The sequence below is a fragment of the Rhodnius prolixus genome, unplaced genomic scaffold, assembly GCF_049639745.1.
Source record: "Rhodnius prolixus isolate KJV_2025 unplaced genomic scaffold, Rpr scaffold_2, whole genome shotgun sequence".
NCBI lineage: Eukaryota > Metazoa > Arthropoda > Insecta > Hemiptera > Reduviidae > Rhodnius > Rhodnius prolixus.
In genome coordinates, this window is record NW_027411592.1 from 15,045,051 (window position 1) to 15,065,422 (window position 20,372).

Sequence of the window (20,372 nt, forward strand, 5' to 3'; positions counted from 1 at the left end):
ACAGTATTAATAAGTGTAAGGTGGCGCCCACTCTACTTTACGAGCCAGTGACTAATTAGTGTTGGTAGTTAGTACACACGGCCATTATTACCTCCATTAATTCTATCCTTCCCACTTCTCTGTCTCTGTCTCACTCTCTCTCTGTCTCTCTCGTCCCGCTACCCAACATTCCCAAATTAGATCGTAAACTGTTTCATAAACGGCACACTATATTTCTCTCCGAGGGAACCATACAACCAACTTTGCTATTTATCCTTAAGCAACACTGCCATCCCCTGCCCTCTCTTTGGAACGTAGTTTTCACCCTACCTGCCCGTACATCCTAACTCAGTCTACAAAAGCTTACCCCCAGAATGCTACCCACTTTTATCCCCACTTCTTCACTGTGCTACTTATAGTAAACTTGGATTAATTCTCAGAGTTGAAGATACTCTGAATTATTTATTACTTTTATAAGTAAAGCCTCTGCTTGTTCTAGACTTCTTCTTCTTCTCTTCCGGATTGCTCCTTGATATTAAGACCTTAACTATTACAGTTTTAACTATCTGGTACCAGATAATGGGAACAGCAACAATGAAACAAATTGAAAAAAAAAAAAGTATTTATTTTCTGTTTTGTTAAATGCCTCTCTCATTTTTTGTTCAAAAAACGTTAAAAGAAGCTAAACTAGTTTCCAATACTAATTTTAACTAAATATTATAAGTAAAGATTAGATTAGATCACTTCCAGATTTCCAGTTCCTGGCAAGCAAAGTAGCCAAAGAGATTTTTACACTAATCCTTCTAGTTATATCAGTGACTTATACTTCTTACGAGATTCATGTTTTTGCCATCAGCCGCTGCATAATATTACCTCTGTTTTGGATGCACCAAAGTCTCACGTATCGAGTGCATTTCGAAAGACCGCCATACACTAAGTAACCATAGTCGAAATAGGGGAAAATAAGAGAGGAAACTAGGAGTTGCCGGGGACTTAATTGGAGAAAGGTGATGGGAACTATTAAACTTCTTCGGGATGTGGATGGAGCGGCGAGAGATTTGGCAAACACGGTTTTCCCAGGAGAGATTTGGGTCAAAAGTGATACCGAGATTCTTAACAGAGGAACAATATTTTATTGGGATATCATATAAGAAAATATCAGGAAGAGGAGCCAATGATTTAAGGAAAGAGTTGGAGCCAATAACAATTGCTTTGGTCTACTCTGCGTTTAGGGTAAGCTTATTTTCCGTGGCCCATGATGTGATACTGTTGAGGTCTTCTTGAAGTTTAAACACAGCTTCAAACAGATCCGACGGGGATAAGGACAGGTAAATCTGGAAATCGTCAGCATAAAGGTGGTAACTGGGAATGCTAGTGATACTATGAATTTTCGGAATTTAATTTAAAGTGTTTACATTTTTTGGTGATAAAAATATTTAAAATGTGGGATACCCAATGTTTATTTAAGATATACTATTTCGAATTTTAGGTTTTAGTAAACTTAGTGTGTGGTCTGTGCATGTGTGGCTATGTGTTTCAAGTGGTATCAGGTAAAAGTTTGGTAAAGTGGTCAATTCGGCGAGCCACTTATGTCCAGAACTAGAGAAGAACAAGTAAGAACTATCTCTATCTCTCTCTTCTATATACCGGTTAGATTCAATTTGTGAAGGGCCCCTCTGCTCAGCGGTTACACTATCCTCCTTTTAGTCTAATGCTTCCAACTCTTCGTGTGACAGAGATAGGGCGTACTGTCTCTCACTCTTTCTTTGAAACAACTAACCAACATAGAACATCACCATTGCGACGCAAAACTGTGCTCAACTAGTTAGTATTTCCTCTTCCTTGATAGAGAATCAATTTTCCTCGATACTTCTCTTGCTGAGGAAGTGGATTGCGGAGGGAATAAGTACGAACTGAAGGTAGGAAATTGTCGTTCCAAGTTAGTAGAAACTCTAGGAAGAGATCTCAATTCACTCTGCCTGGAGGGCAAGTATTATGAACAAGCAATGTTTTACACTTACTTCCAGAGAGGAGAGAGGGGAAAAAGAGATGTACCGGGAAAAGGTGGGTTAAGTTCTACATTTCGTTCCAATTAGTAAGGTAAACATAGATAAATAAAAGGAAAGAAATATCATATCCTACATGCATACATACAAAATGCTCTTCTGATTGGTTACAGAATGAGAAGAATTTGTTATCTTGAAGGATAACGAGAAGAAAAATAGACCGACAGTGAAATGTAAGAGATTTGCCGCCCGACTAATATTCGTTAAGACTAAAATATTGTTACAATAATTTGTATCCACCCTGGTCTCTCTTCATGACGAACAATCTTTCTCCTTTTAATCTCTCCAGCATACTATTCTGTCTAGAACATCTTCCTCTCAAAGGATCATTTCCCATCAAACTCTTCTAGACCTTATTCTCCTAGACTAACTTGGACTATCTTCTGTACCTTTTTACTGGCGTTTTCTACTCCAATACCATTCACGGTAATTTGGTATTTCTCACTTATTGATGTGGCCAAATTAATTGTTTGTTGCATGTTTCTTTTGAGTCTATTAGTTGTCCTATTCTCAAATCTGTAGCCTTCTTCAATGTGTATACTCTAGCTAAGTGTCTTGCAACCTTTTCCCACTCTTGGCTACAGAATTCTGTATTTGATCCCATATTTTCCAGTTCCATAGTAATTGAGGTAATTGCAGAATATTCAATAAGATTTGGGGACATAACTTTACCCACCATTGATGATATTTCTTATTATCGTGGAATTCTATTCTATTTCACTGAAATAAAGGTATGCTTACTCGTGCTACGGAATTCCCTACATTAATTGTTTTTGCTAAAAAGTGCACTGAGACAAAAGAAGATCTATTGGGCTCTCCCTCCTTGGAGACCACTATTTGCAATGTCCCCCTAATGAAGAAACTATCCATCCAGTTTGCTTAAGGAAGTCCTGACGGTTTAGGGAGATGGACGGCATCCACACTAACGAAAGACTCGCAGGCAGGTGATGTCCATTTTTCTCTCGGCAGTTAGAGATAACCTCACCCAGTGCCAACTCCAATTGGAATTAAGAAAAAAGAACTTCAAATTTTAGGATTTTAGGCAAAACAAATTGCCATTCAACACTTTATTCTGTCCAAGTTAATCAAAAAATGGTGGAGATCCGACAGTAATGGACCCTCCTAAGAGGAAACACCTTGTTTCCATTCAGTAGTCAATTTGAGTGAATCTCGGCACGAAAATCATGTTAAATCCAGGTATTTCCGCACCTTCCACTAAGAGTGGCACTCCCAGTATGCTAGGTTCATTAATTTAGAAAAAGGAGAGCTGTCTGGGTATACAATCAAAGGATGGAAAAAGTGAAAGCAAATCTAAATAGAAAAGTAAATTACTTTCATTAACAGATCAAAGAACGTTAGTCAACTTAAACCTAAAGTCAAAACATTAAACAAATAAATAAAAATTAATAAAATTTGATTCAAATAATTTAATAAGACATTCTTAAGTACATTAACATTAAAGTGTGTTTTTGAAAGTTGGAATAAATATCAAGTTATACAATAAAGTGCTCTAGGGGGTGATGAAGGGAAAGGCTGAAAGGCAGAGTGGGCACTTATCGAACCAGTTTTCATAATGGTAGTTTAACACGAACTGCTAATACCATGTCTGGCCCAAGCAAGATACATGGCAATCCCTTACACTGATACAAACACACGGACAGTTATCTTCAATAATTAGCTACCTTGTCCAGCTTACAAAATTTACCTGTTGTTTCAAAATGAGTAGATTGCTAAATAATGCTGTTTTTTTAAAAAAAATAATTGTAAATTGCCTTATAGAGAAATTTAAAACAAAAATTCTATATCTTATTGCTACTATTATTGTAATCCATTATGTTCATTTATTATCAATTTAAAGAACAAAAGATTTATTTGTGTTCATCGAATTTTTGAAACATCCATTTTGTCCCTTGTACGAAAATTGGTTTTTAGGAAATGGCCTAAGTATGAAAGGATGTGAACAGAAACTGCTTCAAAAAAGAAAACATTGCTTGGTATCAGTATACTATCAAGTACTCATTTTCCAATTTTGTATTACGCTTTTCTTGAATATGGCTGCAACGATTTTCTTTAAACTTTCTATACATAATATCATTCACAAATAACTAACTTCTTTTTTGAGAAAATGTATATGGTTCGAAAGTTCTATAATTGTTTTTCCACCTGCTTATAAATTTTCGTTATAATTTAACGCCAAGTGTTAATAAGAGAAAGCCTTTGCAGCTATCTAATCGGGGACTTCCAGGTAGATGGGAGTCCGGTGCTCTAGCTACTTGGCTAATTCTTTCCATTTTTAGTCGTATTAATACTAAAGTTCGAATCCAGCTGCAGGTCCTTAGATTTTCTCTTCCTCGGAGCTTCTTACAGCACACTGTCCAGTGGTCTTGTCGGCAAGGAGAGAATACTGAATAAAGTTCGGGCGTCAATGACTTCAGATGTTTACTAGGAATTTAATAAAACATATGTTGGAATATTGTTTGTTTTATGTAGGCTTTACTAATGGCAATCTGGTCTGCAGTTACTTCGCAAGTGTACGACCGTAAATCAAATTGAGTAATTTGCTATTAGTTAAGTAATATTGCACTTCTTTATTTGTAATGGCTTCGCTTCTATTAGGTCTATTACGAAATTACTAAGGAATTCTTTCCTTGCTTTTTTACCTGAGTTTGATCAATCATAACTTCAATGCCCTTAATTACATGGTAAATTAAGGGAACTTTACTTGCCTAGTGAATTAACTTTAGGGAATAGAAAACTGTTTTAATTAAAAAATTTTAGATCTAGAACAGAAGCGACTAGGAAACAAACTTTATTTTAATTCCACATTTAAATAATACATGAAATAAAATACTAAGCCAAGACGAGGAAAAAAATCCTTTCTCTTCGGGTTCTTTCTCCTTCTTAAAATAAAAGTGAAGATTAAAAATGAAAATAAAACCCTGGGTCGACCGGAGGCTGTGCGCCCACCTGCTTCATCCAACTGGAGTGATGTTTGAAACTGAATATTTTATTTTCTTTGACTTAATTGCGTTAATTTTTTTTATTTATGTTAAGAAGAACACATCTAGAGTTGGTTGACAAACAAATTTAAATTCTGATGAATCAAGCCATTAATATGACGTAGACTCTTACTATGAGCGTCTTTTGGATGCCCTGACAGAAATCAGGGCCCAAAATAATGTTTTTCTGGTGTGATACCCGGTCATTCAGGATATAAGGGGAACAGATTTGCTGCGGGTGACTTCGTTGGCCCGGAGCCTTATTTTGGGGTTTCCAAGTGCTTTAAGAGTGCGGCTATTAAATTATTGGTGCAGAGGAGGTCTCAAGAGTGGTGGTTGGCCACCACGGGGCCGAGACAGACGAAGGAGTTCATTAGGGGCTACTTACCAAAGCTGACAGCAGACTTAATCTGTCAAGACCGTGTGGTTATTAGGATGATTTTTGGCCTATTGACCGGCCACTGCAGACTGAGGAAACACATGCATTGCATGGGCTTGGCAGATGATAGTCTTTGTAGGTCCTGTCAGGAGGAGAAGGAAACGGCACTGCACGTGTTATGTCAGTTTAACGGGCTTGTCTGGCTAAGGATGTTATTTCCTGGGGAGGAAAAACCAAGGCCTGTAAGCTTTACTAGGAGCCGCTCTCCAGCTTCAAGAGTCTGATTAAACAGACGGGTTTGAATGGCGAGCTCTAGAGAGGTGGGAGCCACAATAGATCCACTGGGTCCCTATTAGAATCTATTTATCTATGAGCTTCTTTAAGCTCACCGTCCGGTGATAAGCAGGTGTTGCTTGTAACGAAAGAGCAAAAGGCAAAAGGCTGTTAAAAGGCAATAACTTATGCCGCAGTCTAAACGCATCTAAATTTGAAAAAAACTAACAAAAATCAAACTTCTTACTGACATTTCTTGAGAAGGTAAAAATTGAAAACGGTTTTAAGAATTGAAATGTTTTAGATATGCAATACATTCAAAAATGCAGTGGAATAGTCACACCGTTAATGTTTATCTCTGAAATTAATCAACAATTGAATAGATATGCAAAAATTTACCGAGAAGTCTAATATCAAAAGAAGAACAATCATAGTTGAGAGCTTGCGATGAAACTATATCACACCAATCTACAGTACGCTAGGAGTTGAGTTTGCTGATATGAACTGTAAGAGAATTACGAAGCGAATCTTATTAAGCTAGATGTGGACCAGCTGGAAAGATTACAAACTTTCCACTGAGAAATTGCTCAATTTTTATGTCGTAAAATTTTACAAATTTGGACTACACGAAAAAAGGTTTTGTTTTATTTTAGAGCTTTTGATACCAAAATTTGCTCTTGGCAATTGTAGGGTGTCGAATCACATCTAGAGTAAATTTAAGTCTTACGGATTACAGAATGATGGATCAAAAAATATCAGGCATTATTATAAATTTATTTTATTTTTCACGTACCTAATTGGTTTTCGGTAATAAGTCCTATGACCGACTTAATTTTGCGTCCTTCTCAGCTTTTTCTCTTGTCATTATATTTGAAGACATTAGTAACGTAGAAATTTGTATTTTTTTGGTAAGGGCTTTATTAAGCAACTCAATGGTACTTTTTTCGGCCCTTTTTCATTGCGTTAATGCCATTTTACTAATTATTGTTTATTATTTAGCAATAAAATCTAATTAACCTAATTACTTAAATTTATAGCAAGTTAATTCAGAATACAGCACATTTTTTTATTGTTGAATGTAATCAATCTTCAATGAGTGGTTTGATCGTTCAGATGACCTAAGACCATTCACAACTTGTACTCCATGAACTTGAGTATGATTGTATTTAGTTATGATAGTCCAGGAACATTTCCAAATAGAAGGATAAAGAGAAATAAAAAAAAGGGGGAACAGTTCCTGGGCAGCTGGATGAATGGTATCCATAGCAACCAAGGGCAGGTACAGATCGGTGAAAGGAGGTAGGGTTCGTATCATGTGCTACAGCGCATTGCTTGTCGCGCAGAAAATGGACGCCTTATACATTTCTTAGCATCAAAAGATGATCTATTTTTAAGCAAGTAATTATATCTTTAGTAAAAGTATTCATAGTTAGAGTTATAAAGTCCATTCAAATCTTCAAATATACTCGTAGCTATAGTATAATTGCTGAATTACTCTAAATATATGTGCGAATAGTGTCACTAAATTTGCCAAAATTCTTGAACAGAAAAGCCTACGAAAGAGATTTGACAAAGAAAATTCAAATTAAAAAATGAGACGCACTAAATTTGTCTTTTTTGCAATTACAGATTTTCTTAAATATACGAGTTATTGGGAAATTTGTTGCAAGCTTTTGACTAAGATTTATATTGTCCTAAATTGATCAGTAGCAATAGCACGCTCTTTTCTAATTCTTCAGTAGATTTGAAATAGATGCAAAACAATTCAGAAATCTACTTTTCTTCTGGGCCACTAGGTCTAAACTGGGCATTTAACAAATATAAAAAATCTAGTTTTAGTTAAAAAAAAAAAAACATTCTTCAGAAAAGTATATTGCAAATTCATATTAGGAAACATATGTTTGGTAATATCAAGAATGTCGAAGATTTGTCGAACTCCTTGATACTGAACATTACGTGATCAGATAGAAACTTTTAAGCCACCAAAAAATGGTAATTAAGAATGCAATAGCAGTTGAAAGTTCATGTTGAAGAATAAGTCACAGTAGATACAGCTACGCTCTGGGAGTAAGACATTCCAAGAGAGCTGTCTGTGGAGGTGAAGTTTCTTAAAGACTCATTGCGGAGGCTCAAGACTCAAAGATGTGAGTATGCAGTAATGTTCGTGAATGTCAACTGGAATAACATCATGATTGGGCTAAGAAAGGAAATGAAGAGCAGATGACTCGTCTTGATCTCTTAAAAACAGAGTTTCGAGAAAAAAAAGTGATATGTCGCGGAACTTAGTGAGTGTTACATACATTTTTAACTAGCTCCCCAAAAAATATATTGATATTTCTAACCAAAATTCCAAGTTGGAAGGGCGAGTCTACCGGGAATGATTGTGCAGGTCTACTTTTTTTCGGTTTTAACGTATGTCAGGCCTTAGGTATGTCACTTTTTATCAGCGAATGTTATTTTAGTAGGATTTTGTAAGAGCAGCGAGGTCTTGATTCCTTCAACAGTTATTTTATTATAGTAATTATGTACTATATTTAAATTCTGTTTTAAGTACAAATTATAAATTTCAAGAAAGATGTAATTAAGCAATTTGCGATTCTAAGCCGAGTTTAATATTCCTGCTGCAAGAGGCAGGTAAAGTTCTTTTCGTTCTGTACTATTTTTCAATTCAAAATAACCCAGGAAATATTCTAGGCTGATTTAGTCAAGATTTTAGTAGTTAATATTTAATACTTTATATAACATTCACTTGTAATATATCTTTTACTTTGAAATAAAGTTGAACGCTTTAAATTTTGATTAATGGCACTTGAAATCTTTCCCTTCAATAGCAACAATATTTTCCACTTCTCCATTCAGAACATATATTTGTGGTAAAAAGACATTTACCCTCGAAATGTTTAATGTGTGCAGGAGTTTAATTGTTGTATAATAAACAATTGCAATCTCTATCTTCAGAACAGTGAGTCCAAGATGAATAACTCAGACTGTACTGTAATTCCATTATTACAATAGGAAATATGTAGTTCTAGGTTGGACTAGTTTGAGAGAAGATTGACCTAATAAGCTACCATTGGTCTTTCTGTATTATAAATACTTCAGAACGTAAGAAGTGATTATGTATTACATAATTAAGAATTAATATATATTTAATTAAGAAGTAATGACATTTGAGTTCGTAGGCGCCCAAAGCCTTTTTTAGTGCACTGCCAGATCCTTAACAGTGTTTCAGGCAAGACTGTCCATGAACAAACTATCACAGGAAGAGCAAAAATAAGGACAAACAGCTGGAATCAAATCCAGGAATTCCATATGGGAATCATCTAGTGCTAATCTCTTCTCTAAATATAAATATTAAATTTTATTTCTTATGTAGAAGAAATCAGGTGCTATGTAAATATTATTGTAGTGATTGATTGATTGAATGCAGAAATAAATCCGAGTTTAAGCAAATAAAGAAGGTTTATTGATTGAAGTAAAATATAATACAGAAAAGTAAATGGAAAAATTATATTAAAACAAATACCTTGAAATCTAATGCTAAGTTGTTTGTCATATCTTTCCAAAGGTTGAATATGAACGACATTGATGATGTAACGGTGGTAGAATCGCGACTACCACCGGTCGCCATCACATTCTACTTCAGTTTATGTATAATAAATAAGGTAATTGTTGTACCGCCCGCGATACATCCACGTATACCCAAGTGCCCTCCGTATGAGGCAATACTTGTCTGCTTGTCGTCACTACAAACTCTTCCGCTTTCTAGATATTGCAACATTATTTATTTGATCATCACCTGTTTACCAACTGCTCCGGAATAAATATTTTATTAGTGTTTATCTTTTGTTATATATTGTTACTTTTTCTCTTTTATTACGAAATAAAGTTGAATGGGGCTGATTTTTGGTTTTGTTTTTGTTTTCAGGAATGATATTATTGAATTATTGCCTTATTCCTTATTCCTTGCCTTATTTAGTTTTATTTTCTTTAAATATACGTAAAAAAGATGTTAACTTTATTCTTGATACGCACCAGACATCGTTTATTTGGATCTAAAAATATTATTTCAAAAAATCTATACAAACTTTCGTTTCTTTCTTGCGCGGCGAAATAATGATATATATATATTTTTTCTCGTTAGTCGCATTTAGCTAATGGCAACTACACATAGTTACTTTCCTAAAAAAATTGGCTGGCCCACTTGGCCGCAGGGATCTTTAAATTTCGTTACTTAAATCGCTCTCTTTAAGAATCTATCAAGTCTAAAATAATGAATATTTCCGAGAATCTAGTTGTTTCTTTCTGCCAAACGTTTTCCAATATTTGCGGCAATTTAATGTCAACTATTCGCTGTATCGTATAAGTTGATGTATATTCTTCCAGTGATTTGTGTGGCATTTTTCCAACATTAAACCTTTAAACAATTTCCTTTTCCAATAGAATCGTATTTTTTATTCTAAGAAAAGTGAGCATTGAACAACATGACAGGCATATGACCAAACTGTTCGCTTAAGGTTCTTAAGCCTTAACCTTGGACTAAAGAAAGATCTACTTTTCATACAATGCGGCGGATTGAAATACGCCCTGTTCGTCAGAAGAATTTTTATAGTTTGACAGCACAGTTCTAGTCAAAACTCATTCATCCACCTAAAAGTGAAATTTCCGAATTTTACAGCGACTTCCTCCTGCTTTATTCATTTGTAGATATTCGTAACATTGCGTAGAGACTAGAGAATCGTTAAGATTGGTCTATCATTTGAGAAACAAGATTAGTTCTTTTAGAAAGTGTTATAAAAGTCTTATGTATATGAAATAGCAAATTTTTATAACAGAATTAAATCTTTATAAAATAGCTTGTCTGAATTTATGTCCATTTGCGTTTAAGCAGAATACTGGAGTATTTAAGTGGTAGACAATCCTCAAAAAGAGGTCTTACATTAGTACACCCTAAGTTTTACATAATCTACCGAAGTAAAGGGAAAAGTGGGCACTGAAATTAGAATTAAAAGCTGTATGGGCGTAGAGGAATGGAGGACTTACCCAACCTCTGGCTGTACTTTGGACAAGGGGCGGGATGAGTAACATCTCCTGCATAATATATAAGAGGTAAGGATGATGACTATGTGTGCGGGGGTGGTTCCAGAGAAGAGATGTTTGGGTGTTCTTCCTCTGCTTCTACACTCCAGCACACTAACAGAAGTGGAGCTAAAAGGCAGACAGTCTGAATTTGAGGGGTGAGAGGGCTTCAATCACATAGATATACGCACACTCTCGCAAATATTATCATCATCACGGAGATCTTCCTTTCTAATACATCTACATACATGTGCACACAGAGATCTCTGACTCAGAGCTGCTGATGTGCTGTTCAGTTTGGAACGAACTTCTACAAAAACACACACATTTACCCTAACTTTGGGGGGGAGGTACATTACACTCCCGTTACGCCCTTCCCTTTAAGTATTTTTAAGGGGGTTACGTTCGTTCTTGTATACTGTTCGCTTGTGCCACCACAACCTGTAAATGTAGTGGATATACGGGCACATATCCTCTGCTTCTCGCACTACCCTACATTTCAACCCATGAGGATTATTCCCCTGATATCTATCCCCGCTCTGTTCGTTCGTTCTTCGTAAATAAAAAGATATAAAGCTTCTTTGGATCTTACCAATCTTTACTTTATTTTCCCCTTCTCCTCTTTATTCTTTCAAGTTCAATTAGAATTAGGATAATTCAGTCTTTCAGTTTTGAAACGACCTATCAAACTTTGCATTATTTATAAGGGATTTTAAAATAAAATTCGTACGATGCTTTTTAGAAAAGGTTCGAATAGCGGAAAGTATTTTTATCCATTATATTCTCTCAGATTATTTATTATTTACATCCTTAACATAATGTTTTTAAGGTTCTGGTAAGTCAAAGAATTGTGATAATCCCAAAACTTAGGAATAGAGTTCATCAACCTAAATATTTGCTTCAAGGTTCCCTTGAACACGCACTCACAAGGTTTTTGGTCCGAACAGAATCGATATCGTCAAGCAAAAATTATAGATTTTGGTGTTCCGTTTTGGTGGAAAAATTTCTGTCGAAATCTACTTTAGCCTGAAGTACTGATACTTTGTTGAAAGGACTCTTAGTTTTTCACTACTTCTTTGATTTTTGTTGTAACTTCTATCCCGACAAAAGAGTTGTTAAATACAATTGAAACTTTATTGCCAGAAAATTTATTTTATTCTACGGCAATCGTAACAACATCATCGCACTAAAAGGCATCCTGTGAGGAGGCAATGCTGAGTATAACCTGCGGATTATTACTCCTCTCATGCAGCAATGGTCTGCATCATATAAAGATCTCTTGATGTGGGGCTGACACTCTAACAACGCTTTTAATAAAATTAAAGTTCTTTCCTAAAGTTTCTTGATCAATTGATGTTAAATTGATTACATGATTAAATAATTTTTTTTTTTAAAGTCTCTATTAGCTACATATCGACGGGATTTTGCCTCAATCTTGCCAATGAAGCTGCTTTTCTGTGGTTAATCCATTTGTAATGTAGATCTGGAGATCACTTTTAAAATAGGCGAGACTGGTGATCGTTTTGAGTGCTAGGAAAGATTCTAAAAGTGTCTCATAGAGAACCTTCGAAGGAAGGAAAATATCTGAAGACGTCAACTGGAAAAAAAGAGAGTAAAATTGCAAAAATCTATACATACAAATTGATTTCCACAACAAATTTGACTCGGAGCAGGAACAATGCTAGTTACATCGATTTTATTAATAAAACCTTTATTAATAAAACAAACTTAAAATAGATTTTCTTATCTGTAAAAGTGGAATGAAAATTGATAATATAGATAAAAAAACTTAGGGATCATGCAGCGGGTACACAAATTTGGCAGGAGTAATCTACTATTTAATAAAAACCAAACGTTATACTCTGTATTTTCACATACATTATGTCTGGGGGACCAGGTAGTGTTCCCTGCCATCGCATCTTCCAGTATCCGCGTCTGAAAAACAAGGTCTCGGTTATGCTTTCAATCTAAATTTTTATATTGGTAAAGATTCATGCGAAATAATGTTTTAATATTCTTAAAAATAGAAAGGTTATTTATTTTTTTGTATATATATGTGTAAGTTTTAGATTAAGTTTGAGACTTCAGATATCAATTTAAAAAAAAGAAGAAGAAAATAGATAAAATGTGTGAAGACCCTCAGCAAGGGCGACATCCATTTAGCTTTAATAACTTGCCAACTAAAAAATGAGAGGTTAACAGTCTTTTAACGAGATCCTTATATATCATACCTTTAGTACTTAAATATATTATCTTAAATCTTTGAAGTATTTAAGATAAACTGACTTAATATCTTTATTTTCTTGTTGTTTTTTTTTTGTAATTAAAACATTATAATTTCGTCGTTTCCAGTTGAAGTGCAATCATTTTCTTGGTTTCTTTATAACAATCTTTTTAATTGCAAAAGCTTACAGGAAATTCTTTCTGACTTTTAGAGTACATGAAAATATTGAGGCATTGAATAATGTGTAATTGAATCCCAAATAACATCAATTGAATCGAATAAAATCATAAAAGTATTCATTACGCTTTCCAGATGTTAATCATTTTTAAAATATTTTTATTTAAAAATTACTTACTATTTATGATATAATTGGAGATATATTTTTTAACTGATAGGTAAATAACAAACAGTTAAAAATTTCTTAGTAAATTTTCTTGTATCTGTTCCTGAGGTTGGGTATATTGTCAAAATTAATCTATCAAATTATAGTTTATAGTATTATATTATAATTACAGGGTTTTAAATAATATTGAAATTTAACATCGTCAGCTTGGGATCTATATAGAAGAAAATTAGAACTAGAAGAGGCTACATGCCAGTGTGTAAATAAAATAATTAATAATTTGCGAGCTAGGGAATATTCAAAAAAACTACTTATCTATTTTTGTGAATCAATAGAGTTCTATTTCTCTTTTCTTTGTTCTCATACAATTCCTGCCATTTGCGATCAGATTCCCATCACATAACGACAAGTTTAGCTGAAACTTTCAAATCGTAGTTTAATGAAACTTCTAATGATTTTTCCAGCTTCTCTGGAAAGATTTCTGTTGAGGTTATAGTTACTATTATATTATGTTTAATAAAACAGTCTACTTGGACAGATGTATAAGGGGGTGATCGTCAAAAAGTGCATGAAAAAGCGTAACGTTGAAAAGTACCCAACTTTTATAATTTTTGTTTTCTCTCTTTCTATAAATGATAAAATTTTCGAATTTTCTTTGTAATATACCGTAAATCCTCCTTTGTAACTATATTTTTTAACAAGAAATCAGATCTAATAGATTTCGAGGAATAAATTATCAAACACGGCATTTTCCAAAATTGTTGTTATACCTTATGTAAGTAGCAGATTAAGGAACAAAGTTTAAATATTGAGCGATAATTGATGGCAAGCGCGTTCAAAAAAAGTTATAAAATTTGATAGAAATGTTTGGTGAGATTGAGATAAATGCGGTAGGGTAAGTCAATCAGTGTAGTCGAGCGGCGGCAATCTTATAAACTGCTCCCTTTATACGGGTGTACACCTTACCTTAACTGTACTGCCAGACTTCTTGACTGACAATCCACTTGCTTTCATGGTCGTACAGTTAGTACCGTTGAAAATCCCTGGTATATACTTCCTTCAAGGCAGACCCTCTTCCACTGTGCTTTTATTGTGGTGGGGTGTTCAGCCAGAAATGCAGGTGCTATTGTTGCCATATAAGGCTCTAGGGCTTGAACATTGCCACCCCTGGCTAACAGCCCCCAGTAATAAACCTAATGAAGAGGACCACTTCCCGTTGTCGTTTTATCGACCGCACTGCCCGCTGCACTCGTCATTTCTACACATTCTAAAAACGAGGGGTTTAGTTTTACCGTACTAGAGACCAACGGTATGTTGCTTTTATAGATTTTTCAATGAGAAACCCTTCTGTCTGATATCATCAACCCGCACGCCAACTCTTCTTAATTCATTGTTATTGCCACGAACAGAAACATATCTCAATTATAATTCATAAATTATCAATTGTATAATTACTAATAATTTATCTTTTGCTCATACCAGTTAACTTCTCCAAATTTTTCGCCATCAAATATTAATATTAAATATAATTAAATTCTGTGGACAAAAAGTAGAAACCAGTTTTGGGGCCTTTATTACTTATTTTGTTAATGTCAGTTCTAACTCTTAAATCTCAATTTTAATTTATGCTGTATATTGCTCATGAGGAGATATTGATAACAGCCAATTAGAAATTAGAACAATGGTGCTAAATATTTAATAGGCTCGTGCGGATAATTTAGATTTAATTAAGAAGGCTAATGGACTACATTGAATAAAAGATAGACATTATTTTCAACAGTTTAATGACTAGCATGATCAACGAGAGAGATTTACGATACTGTTATAGGGAATGTAGCTATTACAAATATAAATAATAATGAATTGGCCAGACGGATTTGATGTCGAGCTGAGTCATGGTGTAGATTCTGGTGCAAAATGAGACAGTGTCTGGTCAGGTATTTTTTAATCTCGTGATAGTTGGCTAGCTGCTATCGTTCTGAGTCTACCTGGTTTTCAGCTTATAGAGCCTTTTTTTCCTACATTTTGCATTTCTAAGTACTGTACTGATTCTATAAATGGTTATATGATTTGTATAATACTCGAAGAGTTTTATTATAAATATATTTTAAGTATGCAATTACTAGCTACTTTACGAAAAGTGGAGTATACATTAACTAAAACCATGTACATTATTATTACTATTGACATCTATAACATAAATTGACTGACCTATATATCAAACCCTGCAAGTATAAATGCTGAAGGACTATCGGTTTCTTTGAGTAATGGGGCATTGCATTATTGTGCCTCAAAACTGACTGGAACAGGTTAGAAGGTAAATGCAATGTTTGATATGAATTCTGGTCCACGTTTCTCTCTCATGTTGCTACATTATTGCCAACTACATAATTTACTAATTTTGATCCTTATAACCGACCGTTAGCTTACCTTCATTTTGTATAATAATTTAATAGAGCCGGAAAATAATAATGTTAGCAGTTTTCATTCAATCTTGAATGATATTTCAATTTAGAGGAAGCATTCTTATTCCTCTCCCTTTGAAAAACATCGTTTGCTTTTATTTAATTAACCCTGCGAATTAAGCATTTCACTATTAGATGAGGATGAATTTTTGTTCACAAAGCACAAAACAAATAGTCGTTGTGGTAAAACTAAATATTCACAGAAAATAAAAATTGTCAATTCTATATTTCTAAAAATAGGGAATAGATCACCTGAATATCTAATTTTAATTTACTTACAATATAATTTTTGCACTATTAATTAATTTCTTGAAAATCGACTGGAAATATCTATCAGTAGAAAGAAGCCTTTTGCTGTATAGCACTTATGGAGTTCCTCTACATCGTCTATCAGTGGTTTTAGATTAGAATCTAAAACAAGAGAGGGGATAACAGTTTTCATTTTCATTCATTTTTATTCTTTTTTCATGCTATTCTAGATCGTGTAGGGAATAGCAATAAGACTAAATCACCTGCGATCTTAGACGATCTTCAAATAAATGCCATAATGCCAAACCAAGGTGCAACTGATTAAAGGACTTTATAAACGCTTTAATTAGTGCTTTGTAGAGTTGGAGGACTGAAGCGACTTTGGGATATGAAGTACATAGATTGAACTGTTGAAGCTTTAGAGATCTTCTTTCGGCCAACATAATATTATCATTCCAAATGTGTGAGATTTCTAACAGTCAGGAATTTTGTTAATGCTTTTTAATCTCTGCTAATATGTTTACGTTCTTAATGCTTCTTTGTATTTGTTATAGCGCTCTGAATAAATTATACGAATGATTATTTTGTTGGATAAAATGATCTGCAGAAGAGTTTGATGTAAATAGACGGAGCGTTGAAAGTGGCAGTAGCAAGTATTATCATCCACAGTAACCCTTCCTCAGGATGTGTACACAAATACGTCTATTGTGTGTGCATGCTTAAATGTAAAAGTGTGTGTTTTCATAGTGAAGTGTACATTGTTGTTAAAGATTTGATATCCGACATAAGGGGATTGTCAGTGTAATTTCTAACAAGCAGATGGCGAACGCACAGTCGCCCACTACACTTTATGTGCTATTCTTTTAAATCACTCTGTTTATCAATGAACAGATAAAAAAAAATTAACGTTTAAAAACGTATAAATAAAAAAGAAAATTAGCGAGATCTCTTACTCTGATTTTGAACACTGAATAATATTTAATTTATATATATTAATATTATAAAAAGTAGGAAATATCGCAATTTTAATCTGTAATAAGTAAAAAGAGGGAAAAACTGCGATAAAATCAGTTTTTAGTAGCTGAAAGTTGGTGCGTTCTAATTTCCTTTGTGCGAGCAGCTGGATCAGGACATGGGATCTCCTGCGAACTGTTTCACAACAACAGGTTTTTTGATGCAGTTTTTGACGTCTATCCCAACAGAAAGTTTGAACTATTGAGGACAAAGTTAAATCTCTCGAATTTCAAATTCGAACTAAATTTTCCTTGTATGGAAGTTCCATTTTACCGATTGGTTATTTTACTTTTTTGAGATTTTCGAGGGGTTTTCTAATATTTATAAGTCCACTGCACACAGTAGATCTATAAGTTTAGTTGTGGAAAAATTATAATAGTGCAATTATAGAGTGGGATAGAGGTTTCATTCTAAAGTTGCTTATACATAGAGTAATAGTTTAACTTGCTGTATAATGCAAGCGAGAATAGATTCTGTGGAAAAATAAGTGTTTGCAAGAGAATTTACGAGTTAGAATTTGGAAAATAGCTGTAAGAGGAAAACGTGCGCTTTTTGATTCCATTCGCAAGAATATTTAAATCTTATGCAATATTTAAGAAAACGTCAGATTGCATTACTTTTATAAGGACACCAAGAAAAAGTAAAAACGATTATGTACTTTTAAACGGTAATAACCGACGACATAATTGTTTCGCGTATCGTGCTTAAAACTAAACTGCATCATACTGCTGCCAGGAAATGCCGCTGAATCTGAGAAGATTTTCAAAGTTAACAAAATCTTTTAAAAACGATTTGTTCAAACGTGAATCAGATGATTTAATATTTAATTTCAATACGATTATCTCGTATTAAAAAGATAATTAACTCGGCCACATATACGTACATATTGTTGTAACTGTTTAATTATACATGAAGTATGCACGCCATTAACACATATAACGTTTCATCATGGATGATATGCATTATAAATTAACCTAGGAATTAATGGTGTAAAATTAGAGGCGAAACATGATGGTGTTAAAGTGTTTTATGATTAAATTTTTAATGCAAAATAATCAAAGGTACATAAATAAATAATAAATGGAATGTATATCAAATTATCACTTTAAATTAAATGCTTTTTTTTGTGGTAGTAAATATTTTATGTAAAAGAAAGTAAAAAATTGGTAGAAGAAAAAACGGGTTTGGTTTTCACAGATTTTCTGTCGAATGTTCTTCTTTCTTTTTATTCATTTGTGATTAATTTTATTTTAATGTACTTTTTTCATACTTTGGATTTTAAATTTACTTTTGTAATTTGGGTGTAAAATAGATGACAATAGAGAACAGGAAGGACCTCGGGAGCTTTCTAGTAAATAGCTCCTACTTTCTCATCAAGTAGAACAAAACGCCAACTATATAAAATTCTTCTTTGTACCATTTCCTTTTCTGCTCAAAAATATTGATCACTGCGTGCGGTTCACACTTGTTTGACATACTTTGTTATGATGAAGATGTGCAACGAACAACGATTTACAGTAAAGTAAAGTAATGACTATTTTTTCAGGCTTGCTTTACGTCTAACTACCAGTTAGGTAACATGGATGGATGAGACCAGCAAACATTCTTTACTGTAAATATCTTTTGTTAACCATTAAATAAAATCCAAGGCCTAAGACCGGGAATCGGACCCAGTACCATAATACATATTAGCTTTACAGGTCTCCCCTCTAACCGCTCGGCTACCGTGGCCCTAGAAACCATTCTGGACCCTTGAAGTAACCCTAGAAGACCCAGTTCTAAACTATTTTTAAAATAAAGTTGCAACTCTGTATAGGGATTCAAAACTCGGTTTAACTCTCAAGTTTATTTTTTTCTCTCTCTCTTTCAGGGCTAGCAGGCAGTCTAACTTACTTTTCTCGAACGGTAACGAATTCAGGTGATAATCCCATTTAATCGAGTTTACGTGGGCAGTGGAATAATCTGTAAATTATTTATTATTATTACACCATAATCTTATTGCATTTATCTAAAACAATGTTATGCTTAATGATTCATAGTAGATAAATTCTCCTCTTTGATGGAGTGTATTTAATTGAAATACAAGCGACGCACCCACGTTCGCACGTGTACATACATCAACCATAGCTAATCCCAATTCAAGGGGACAATCGTGAAATACCACCTTTGCACAAAGTGAATACTTTAACGCCAATCCACTCAAATATACTCTTCATACAAACCGCTTCCATAGCTTTAAAGAACGCCACGTTATATCACGATCAGTGAAGTTCACAAAACAAAGGCAATCAATTTTCATGTAACAAACGAACACAGGATTACTTGTACACCACATGAAGCTTTAATTAATTAAAGTAACACGTTTGCCTTATTCGAAAATTTTAATCTGTTTAAATGTTTTCCAGTCCGGATCAAGATTTTGAATTTTGATGGGAATTGAGAATTAATATTTTAATACTTGGCTACTATTACATTTTTATTCTTATAAATTTGTTGAAATGTGTGATATTCTCAACAGAGACTGATTCTCGCTTCCCGGATGAAATAATTTTGTTGCCATTTTTTTTTTAGAGCTGTCTTACTCAGTACTTTGTTATTAAAGAGATCATAAGACATTAGACAACTTAACAAACGTTCAAATCTAATAAATTAATGAACGATGCTTCATCTGACTTTTCTTCCAAAAATAAAGACTTACGGGTCTACTAAACTTTCGAATAGCTTAGACAATTAATCTGCTCAATTTGAATTTGGATTGTATCTTAGCTCAATGGTAAGAACCCCATTATTGTATAGTATTTCAAAGATATCTAAAACTCGGCCGCATGTTCTACGTAAGTAAATTTTTGGAGGAAAATGTTTGCGAATTTTCCGTGCCTTATTATAATAATTCTAAATCTATATTTAATAATATCTCCCCATTTTCAAGGACATATTTAATTTTTTAAAACCACACAACCATTCATTGCGCGGAAATTTTCACTAGCGGACGACAAATTACAAAATACTACGCTCAGAGGGGATCATAATGCACAAGCTAGTAATGTGTAACTGGACTTTGTAAAGAGAGGATGCTCTGATCCTTACAGACACTCTAAGAGGATGATACAATAAGCCTCTTTGACTGCAGTGCCTTGGGGAACAGTGCTCGCCCCGAGTCCAATTAAATAATTAAGTAAGTTTGTGTTTGCTGCAATTTTTCCTCCATATACATACTTGGTGAGTACATACTCGCCATAAGCGCAGCACCCTTTGTAACAACCACTTATTCGAACACGAAACATGTATTTGTAGTGAACACT

At 34.0% G+C, this 20,372-nt stretch overlaps 1 protein-coding gene across 6 annotated transcripts in view; it reads right to left on the minus strand.

Annotated features, from left to right (window-relative positions):
- acj6 (abnormal chemosensory protein 6) overlaps positions 1-20,372 on the minus strand; it is an 83,140-nt gene that overhangs the window by 23,406 nt on the left and 39,362 nt on the right. For 3 of the 6 annotated variants that reach the window (XM_074118125.1, XM_074118124.1, XM_074118127.1), the window contains exon 3: positions 12,654-12,710. The exons of 2 other annotated variants lie outside the window; for them this stretch is intronic. In XM_074118125.1, the coding sequence (XP_073974226.1) occupies positions 12,654-12,710 (57 nt within the window). Of the gene's footprint in view, positions 1-9,222; positions 9,343-12,653; positions 12,711-20,372 lie in introns of those variants that run through there. One more of the 6 variants, XM_074118128.1, reaches the window with a different exon arrangement.